General features: G+C 27.1%; 2 protein-coding genes across 3 annotated transcripts; one reads left to right on the top strand and one right to left on the bottom strand.

Moving 5' to 3' along the window:
* Positions 1–509: 509 nt before the first annotated feature.
* LOC113848013 lies at positions 510–2,573 on the top strand. Of its 2 annotated transcripts, none has more exons than XM_027477361.1 (3): positions 510–1,071; positions 1,146–1,366; positions 1,601–2,573. In XM_027477361.1, the coding sequence occupies exons 1-3, from the start codon at positions 807–809 to the stop codon at positions 1,859–1,861; spliced, it is 747 nt and encodes a 248-aa protein (XP_027333162.1). In that variant the 5' UTR covers positions 510–806; the 3' UTR covers positions 1,862–2,573. The 2 variants fall into 2 exon arrangements, with proteins under 2 accessions (XP_027333162.1, XP_027333163.1); XM_027477362.1 differs by having other exon boundaries at positions 601–1,071; positions 1,170–1,366; positions 1,601–2,323.
* A 5,595-nt stretch (positions 2,574–8,168) lies between these two features.
* Positions 8,169–9,562, bottom strand: LOC113847638 (calmodulin-like protein 7). The gene has a single exon (XM_027476863.1). The coding sequence runs from the start codon at positions 9,365–9,367 to the stop codon at positions 8,693–8,695; it is 675 nt and encodes a 224-aa protein (XP_027332664.1). The 5' UTR covers positions 9,368–9,562; the 3' UTR covers positions 8,169–8,692.
* Positions 9,563–9,814: the final 252 nt, after the last annotated feature.

The raw sequence follows: 9,814 nt of genomic DNA, 5'->3' as shown, positions 1-9,814 counted from the left end.
AAGTCAGTAAAAAGAAATAATAATTTATTAAAGATAAATTAAACGCAATAAATATTTTAGATTAAAAATTTGATTGATAGGACTTGAAACATGTAAAAAGTAATGTAATTTGATCATCATAAATATTTTTAATAAAAAGAATATTGTCCTATTTTTTTCCCCTTATTCTTTCTCGGGCCAAATAGTGGGCTATCTTCCAAAAGCGTCACTGGAGCCTCATCCACTACAAAATTAGTCATAAGCCACAAAATAAAAACAAAAGGTTTAAGCACAGCCCAAAAACCAAAAAAGTTAAGCTAAGAATGAAGTGACAATTTAGAAGTTTGAAAGAAATAAAGGGTATTTCGGATTGTAATTAGGATATAAAAAAAATCAAGAGACGCTAAACTAAGGAGTTTGTTAATATATGATCATAAACACATAATAAAGACATTTAATATTTATTTCTTTTAGTAATTTAAAATATTTAAGAAATCATGTTAAATTATTTTACATTATGTTCTCTTATTACACATTTTCTGTAAAATAAAAAACACTGCTAAACCAATGCGTGTAATAGGATGGTGCCAGGTGTGTGAAATAGCGTAGTGCATAGATCACCTTACCCTATCGCTTGTTCTTCATCATCATCATCACCGTGTTGCTAGGGTTTGCACATTCATAATAAAAGACAAGAGTAGATCTTAGGAATTAAGTGGAATTCAGTGGTGGATTGCATGAACGGTTGTTGGTTGGGTATTGGAATCGGTGGTGGTGGAGGTGGCGGTGGTGGAGGATCGAACGCAGAGTGAGCAGAAGATTGAAACATGTCTGCCATCATAGTTTGTGGGAAGAGATCATCCCTATTCCAAGACCTTCCTCCCAAGAGGATCCGTTGTTCCTCTCCTCTCCTTCCTCACCTCGCCGCCTTTTTCCCTGACATGGATAACCACCTTCTCCAGAATGTTTTAGAACAATGCGATAACGACATCCACTCCGCTATCACTAGCTTAAACCACCTTCGCTTAGGAACCTCTGTTCCTTCTGATTCTGCTCTCTCTCTCAATCCCCTACTTCAATCGCAAGGCAATGGTATGCGTGTAACATAACTAGCAATTAATGATACTTGCTGATTTTTTGGGGCTTTGATGGCTATTTTGTTTTAGGTGAAGCGAAATGCGACGCCGAAGTTGTTGGTGCTGAGGATCAAGTGGCTGAACAAGATTATCCTGTAAATGGTGCCGAATGGGTAGAGCTTTTTGTTAACGAAATGATGAATGCTTCTAACGTGGATGATGCCAAAGCTCGAGCTTCCAGAGTGCTACAAGCGTTGGAGAAATCTGTTTCTGCCAGAGCAAGTGCAGAAACAGAGCAAAACTTCCACCAGGTTAAATAGGTTTTTCTAATGTAGTATGATTTTATTAAGACTTACTCAATTCAATATAATTCAATGTATTGATACTATCAAATGTTATAATTTTCGATATAAATTTAATTGATTTCTGAATATATACAATTATGGACGGCTTAAACTTCGGGTTAATTATTATACATAATGTGTGTTTCTCTGCACTGTCTTTGTCAAGGGCAATGGTATACTTATTGTTTGATTATACTTCAGGAAAATGCGATGCTGAAAGAACAAGTGGAATATCTTATTGAAGAAAATGAGATTCTGAAGCGTGCTATTAGTATTCAGCATGAACGTGAGAAAGAATATGAAGAGAGGAATCAGGAGTTGAAGAATTTGAAACAATTAGTATCCCAGTATCAGGAACAGCTAAGAACTTTAGAGGTTAACAATTATGCGTTGACAATGCACCTAAAGCAGGCTGAACAAAGTAGTTCAATCCCTGGGCGTTTTCACCCAGATGTTTTCTAATTTTTAGTCATCCTGTAACAAGTGTTAACTAGCTTGCTGCTTCTTTAATTTAAGTATTCATGAAGAAGAAACAACGCAATGGATTTCGGAAACTGAATGTGCTTGTTCATCCGAATGCGCAGTTGTCCTAGCCTTTTTTGTGCTCCACCTTTTAGTTAATGGTGGATAGTGAAGATTTATACTATTTAATGATGCGTGGATGTGGCATCATACCCTTATGACATAGATACCCGTATGATCCATCTTTTTTTTATGCCTAATTCTATATATACAATGAATTCTTACAATTTAGAGGAGAGATAGGAAGGAAGAGAGAAAAGTGTGAGATAAAATGAAAGATGTAATGAATAGAAATAGGAAAAAAAAATTGAGTTCCAGAAATGCTGTAAGTTGTATCATTGTTCCTTTTGTATTTTTTGTTTCAGCCCTAAAAGACACCTTCCGCTCCTGCTTTATTTTCGATATGGCAGATCTCGTGTAACTGATGTGAGAGTGTGTTCAAATTTATGTTTGAATTACTGTGCATACATGTTTATTTTAATATTATTAATTGTAATTTTTGCATTGGATGCTTGTTTGTCGAGCTGTATTTCTGGCATTTTCTGTCGCCACCCGTTTTTGTCAAGCTTCTAGCTACTCACAATGCGTTGTGTTTGTGCTGAAAGAAAAGGGATGTCCTTCATATATTTCCATGTCAATTTTTTTATAAATTATAAAATTTATATACAATAACATAATATAATTAATCGATACCATATAGTTGGGGACCATACAAATTTTTTTTTGAGATTGGCGAATCTATAATTTTTGCTACCGCTTCATGCTGAATTGCCTTGTGTATGATGGTGGGTTTTGACTATTTAATGATGGTGTGAAGGGTAAGGGAAGAATGATGTTTTGATTATGCGAGGTAAGGTATTGAAACCACGTAAATTGTAACCATGAAACGTAGAAACTAGAGGTATCATTAAGAGTGGTTTGTGCTTGCTTGTTCGGCTGGACTAGGAGCAAGATGGGTTGACCGTGTGCTCATGGCTTGGCTGGTCTAATTGCGTGTTTATATTAATTGTGAAAAAATTATGTCAATAATTGACTATAACTAATTATGTCAAACAAGTTTTATGTTTGAATTTGTTAAGTGAAAAATGATTTCAAGATAATTTATTTTGATTATAAAAATCATCTTTATAATAAAATTACAAGAAAGATGTGAAGTTGTTTGTAATAAAAATAATCAATTGCTGATGATAACGTGGAAAAAATATATTCAAAATATAATTTGCTAGCTTTTTAATTATAATTTTTGAAATTTTGTTCATTAAAATTTTGTTTCCTTTGTTGATATTATAGTTGACGATTATGATTATGATTATGATTATAATTATAATTCAAAGGTTTAATTATAAATGTAATTCTTATATATATATATATATATATATATATATATATATCTATATATGAAATAAGGGAAGGGATCACTTACTCAAGTAATAAGTTTTATCAATTCTATTTTGCTTAATAATTATGAGTTTTAAATTTTATCATATACGAGTTGATATAAAAAATAATGATTATATTTTAAAAACTATTTATGAAGCAATCCTTATCATTTATCAAATTTATAATAATTTTAAATTTAGTCTTTGTACTTTATATTATTTTTTGTTTAAATTCTTATACAGAAAAATATTTAAATCTTTTAAATTTAAAAAATATATTTTAATTTCTACACATGACACATCATTTCCTATTTAAGCTTCATAGTATAATTCGTTTCGATAAATGATAGAGACAAATTTATAATTTTGTTATATTTAAAAACCAAAATATATTTGTTTTATGTAAAAAAAAAAAAAAAAAAAAAGCAAGTCAGGTGTGTGAAAAAAAATAGCCTGATATAAATCATCAAACATGTTTGAATAATAATACCAACAATATTTTCTATCAAAGATATTACAAAAATTCAATAAAATCCTACGCTTAGCTGCGTTGAGAAACAGAGTTTTGTTGGTAAAATGCGATGCATGTGTTGATAACTTTTAACCAAAAGTATATTCTTTAAAATACTTTTTGTCTATAAAATAAAAAATTATATAAATGTTTATGTCACTTTATAATTATTATTATTTCAACAATTAAATATCTTAAACATTTATAATTCAATAAACTAACTTGATAAATTCTCATTAAAAACTAGTCTTTCAACTTTCTGTTAATTTATCAACTTTTGTTGTTGAATAAAGCTGAAATATATTGGAATCTTGTTTAGTACGATAGAAAAGCCTACCAAGGTCGATTAAATTGACAGCCTTTTGTCTTGTTTTATGTCTATAAAACTAAAGGGTAAAAGAAAGAAAATGAAAAAATATATATAAAATAAATGTAAGAGATAAATAAGTGAGAAAATCAAAATTTTAAAAGAAAAAATAGTATAATAATGGAGCATGTAAAAAGCAAGCGGCACTCTTTATTAATACATTGTACACTTTTGCTTTTCTAGACGCACTTTGAATAGCTGGAAAAACAAACAACCCCACCCACACTTATTGAGGAAGCATCGTTCTAATCTGTGCCTTGAAGAGTTAAAAGTTGTTCAATTTATTATGCCCAAACATGAATTTCCTCCCCTTCTACGCGAGTATTGCAATTGATCCTTTAGGAAAGAACAAAAATTTAATTTTGATGCAATGTGAGTGTAAAGTTACATTCAACCTATTCAAATACACATATGACTCTTTTATTAATTATTACAATTTTTTTTTTAAGGTTTATGTGATACTCCTAAATAAGGATGTCAATGGATAAAATATTCGATGATTAATAGCAAAATTTACCTATAATGTATAGGATATTTATTTGTTATACGAGTACGATTAAATATTCGTGAATTTTAATGAGAATGAGTGTAGGTATAGGCATTTAAGTACCTACTTCACTCCATACTTGCAAATATATATATATATATATATATATATATATTAAGATTAATATAAAAAATATATTTAATAATAAAGTAAATCAAAAAAATTATTTTGGTTTATATTTTTAATAGAAAAATTTATTTACTATTTTATATCGTTTAATTATACTAATAAAATTTAATTATTATACAATTAATATGAGATTAATTTTTTTTTAAAATATTATTTATATATGACATACATATAAAATATTTTTCATAAAAATATTTTTGTTAATAAAATTATATTGATATTTAAATCATAAATTGAATGATAAATAATAAATATATTACAAATATTTTATAAATTTTACAATTATCTATTGTTACCTTAAATTTATTATTTATTGATAATATTTAAATTTTTTTATATTTTAATTTAAAATAATATTTTTCTATGTAAAATAAAATTTTACAGTAATATTTATTGATAATATTTATGTTAAAAGAAATTTTTAAAAAGATATAAAATATAAAAAATATTATTAATTCTTATTTGTTAATTTTTTTTGGATAAAAAAATATTTTTTTTACACACACATCTATTTTTTATTATAAATTTTATTGTAACAATTTATCTTTTATTCAAATTTTTTCTTTTAAAATTTATATACATTATAAATATTTAATTTATTAAAATAATTTATTAAAAAATTTTATTTTTAACAAAATACTTTCGTATAATACATGAGTTAAAAATACTAGTATTAATATATATATATATATATATATTATTTTAATTAAATCTGTTATGTTTCTTACAATTTCAAATTCAAAAGTTTAAACAAATATTTTATGTATCCATTTTTTGTTGTCGTTTAGTACTTGAATTTTTCTATCATAACTCTACCCTCATTTTTAGTGTTTGCCTCATTAAAATCTAACAACTATAAGACGTCATTTACTAAAGGTCACCAAGTGATCACATACAAAGGGTCACCCACTATGTAGATCTATTTTGTTATTACTATAATGTTGTTGATCGATCAAATCTTATATAAAATAGAATCATCGTTGACAAATAATTTATGTGTTTAGTTTTGTTTATTATTTCTAAGAATTTTAGTTTAAAATATTATTGTATTAAAATACATTTATCATTTGTGATCTTTGAATATTTATTTTTTTATTTATGTTTGTACCTTATTCAATAACTAATTATTGAATTTTTGTATTATTATGCTACTTATATGAAGTTATATAAATATATATTTTTTTAAATATTTTTTCTCAAACAAGAACTGATAATGAGTATAAGATGGATATGTAAGTATCCAAATAATACTGATATGGAGATTAATGTTCATATCCACGTGAAGTATGGGACTGAATAAGGTATTTCTTTAAAACGCAAGTATGAAGATGAATACCATAGTATCCTACCTATACCTTACTCATTGCCATCTTTACTTCTAAAAAATATTGTTTATCTTCTTTAAATTAAATATTGTGATCTCTTTAATATTTTAAAAATTAAATAAATATTTATCTTTTTAAAATAAATTTAAAAATATATAATAATCTCTCATTTTATATAGCATCATAAAATTTATTTATTTTATTTAAATGGTAGCTTATAATTGAAAAAATTACGCGTAAAAAATTATTACACTGTTTAACTCAATGTTTCTAAAGGTAAAATAAGTTATCATAGTATGTGGTGTGTTACTTTTTAATTTATGCATAGATTGTACCGTTCTTTTTCTTAAGTAATATTTATCATACAATTTTATTATTTTATTTTATAGGATTTAGCTTTCCTGAGTAAAAATCATGTAATATTTAAATTATATTTAGTAAGACATTTCAATTAACTAAAAATTTACTTTTCCAGATGAAACTTTTTAATTAAAATATTATTATTTGATAAAGCATTTAAATGGGTAGTTACAAATGCTTTTAACATTACTATACTAATATTTTTTTTTTCAACTACTTGCCGATGCCAAAAGTGAACATCATTTTTTTACATAATTTTTTAGTAATTTTTTTATCTATTCAATTTCTTAACTTTCTTTTTTTATTTTTTATTCTTGTTACAATGAAAAGAAAGAAAGTATGTTACAAATAATAAAAATAAATAAATATCACAACATTCATTATTTTAGAAAATAATAAATTGTTAATATCGTAAAAAGAATTTAACAAAGTTATTAAATTTTTTATAATAAATGTTTAAAAATAAAATTGAATTTAAAAACATATTATGCTAATTTAAAAATGATAAATGGCTTTAAATAAATCAAAATATAAAAATTATAGTTTTTTAAAACTATAATTATTAAATTATAGTGTATTTAGTTATAATGTACTTATTTGTCATTTCTTATTTATTAGATAGTCTAATAGATGTTTTTATACAATTTCAATTCAACTAGCTAGTTTTTTAAACTTTTTATCTTTCAATTTTTAACTTTTAGTTAGTTTATCCGTAATTTTTTTCTAAAAATACCCTTAGTGCTATAAATTAATTATTAACCTGTATAAAAATCACAAATAAATCAAATAGTTGTATTGTATTTTATACGACAAAGTAAATTATAGTGCGGTTAAATTCGGTATAATAAAATGCATAATTATATATTTACTCTTATAATGTAATAATTGATTTACGACACCGAATATTATAAATTTTACAGTGGAACAGTAAGCTCATTTTTACAAAAATTTATACTAAAAATAAGTGGAGAAAAAGAGAAATATTAAACAAAAGAAGTGATGCATATAATTTTTTTAAAAGTAAATGTGTAGAGATATATTATAGACCTCTTTACTTTTCTATTCTCCAACATCAAATTGAGGTTTAGAACATGTTTGTTTTAAAATCAGATAAAACTAACCCAGAACTATTAAACACAATTAAAATATGTATATAAATTAATTTTAATTATGTACATAATATAAAGAATAATTCTTAGTATAAATAAAGCAGGCCTTAGCCTACGACTACGAGGCACCACACGGAGGAGATCAGAATAAAAGAGCCTACCATTATTAGGTAAAAATTTCAGTAAAATAACAGCCCTGTTTGAAAGATGAAACTAAGGATTGCATAACATGATTCTGCTAAATTAAATCAGGATATAGCTATCGTGTAAATCATTTCAAATTAGGACAACATGGTTGCAAATCTTGTTTCTAGAAGCCAGCTTTTTCCTTTTTAGAATTCAGAATCTTATGGCATAAGCTTTGCTCAAAGAATAATTCTAAATTCTTGTAATTTTTATATTTATAAATATATATTTTTATTTTTAAAATAATAAATGTATATAATTTTATTTGACATTTACGTTACAGAATAATATAAAAATATTAAAAAACATGTAACAAAATATTTGCTTAAAAGAGTCGCTCTCGTGTAAATTAACCTCGTAGCATGTGCGACTGGGAAACATCTCATTGTTATAAAAAGTGCATACATCTATAATTAAGATTTATATTAAAGTTTTGTTAACCTCAATTCTTAAACAAATTTATTAAAAACACTTTTGTACTGCAATGCGCAACTGCAGGTTGAATGGTTGTGGCAATTAGTACCAATATAACCACACAGATCACTTGCAAAAGGAATAAATAAATAAGAAAGAAAGATTAACAATAGTGGTCATAGCGATAGCCATAGGTAATAAAACCTGGAAAATTAATCAAGAATTCGCACTTAATAAATCAAAGCACTACTTCAATATTTCACGTATCTCTACGAAATGCCAGTGATCTCCAATACATTTATAAGAAGACGATATATATATATATATACATACACACAGTTTCAATGGTGAGTGTTTAATTTTGGGTATTATCTTGGAGTTATGATGGTGGATCTAGATTGAAGAAAGAGAGGAATATTGGAAAGATTAATTAGAAGAACTGGACTATGCGGCAAAGACAAGCTTTCCTCCGTTCATCATCATTCTCTTGAACTCGTTAAAATTGACCATACCATCTCCATCCATATCAACCTTCTTAATCATCTCTTTGCACTCTTCAATCCTCTTCCCTTCTCTTAATCCCAATGAAGTAAGCACCAAAGCTAGCTCCTCCACTGATATAAGCCCATCATTGTCTTTATCAAACACATCAAAAGCCTCTTTTAAATTAACCTCATCTTCACCTTCCTTACCAATATCACCCTCTTTCTCCTCACCCATTTGGCCACCCATACACTCACCAATCAACAAGCAAAACTCTTCAAAATCAAGCAACCCATCTCCATTGGAATCAAACTTGATAACAATATCATCAATCTCTTTATCTGTCATCAAGATTCTTATGTTCCTCAGTGATTCCCTCAGCTCTAGCATTGTTACAAATCCATCGCCGTTCTTGTCAAAAGTGGAAAACACCTTTCTCAGCTCATCTTTTCTGTAGGTACCCCTCTCCACCTTGGTCTTTGGTGAAGATGAAGTAGTAGTGATGTTGGGTTTGCAAGCGTTGTTGGGGAAGAAAATTTGAAGCCACGCACGAATCTTGTTGGTGGGTACGTAAAAGAAGACGTTTATAAGGCCCGCGATGAACAACACAGCTACCAACAGTGTAGCTAGAACCATGTTTTGGTCGAACTAGATAGATGTTACAAAACAACCAAAAGGGTAGGGATAAGGAAGAAGAGGACGAGGAAAAGAAGCAAGTAACTGGTTATTAGAACATAGTAGCCAAGATTGTACTACACACTTTGTCTGCTTTTGTATGTTTTTTGTCGTGTAGGAGAAAAAAAAAATGAAGTCTCATGTTACTCCTTAAAATTGTATTTGTGTGTCTTTTATTTTAATCACGATTTTATAAGACTAACGTTTGGCCTTGTTGTTATTCACTTTAATTGTTCTTACAATAAAAGATATGATTAAGAAAGACTCAATTGAACATTTTATAAAATTAATTATGTATGATATTTTAAAATAAAGGAGTAAAGTGAAGGATATATATAATTTCTGCCATGGATTTGCTTTAAAAAAATAAAGTTGCAAGTGTAAAGGAAGTTACGCGGGTTTGGTGGT

Source organism: Abrus precatorius, unplaced genomic scaffold, assembly GCF_003935025.1.
Source record: "Abrus precatorius isolate BTA unplaced genomic scaffold, Abrus_2018 Scaffold8, whole genome shotgun sequence".
NCBI classification, from domain to species: domain Eukaryota; kingdom Viridiplantae; phylum Streptophyta; class Magnoliopsida; order Fabales; family Fabaceae; genus Abrus; species Abrus precatorius.
This window is presented reverse-complemented; position numbering and strand designations above follow the sequence as displayed.

Bases quoted from the DNA above. Each gene is read 5' to 3' on its own strand.
- LOC113848013 (XM_027477361.1), top strand. From the start codon at position 807: ATGTCTGCCATCATAGTTTGTGGGAAGAGATCATCCCTATTCCAAGAC. The intron at 1,072-1,145 runs GTATGCGTGTAA...ATTTTGTTTTAG, and splicing joins ACTTCAATCGCAAGGCAATG to GTGAAGCGAAATGCGACGCC. The intron at 1,367-1,600 runs GTTAAATAGGTT...ATTATACTTCAG, and splicing joins CAGAGCAAAACTTCCACCAG to GAAAATGCGATGCTGAAAGA.
- LOC113847638 (XM_027476863.1), bottom strand. From the start codon at position 9,367: ATGGTTCTAGCTACACTGTTGGTAGCTGTGTTGTTCATCGCGGGCCTT.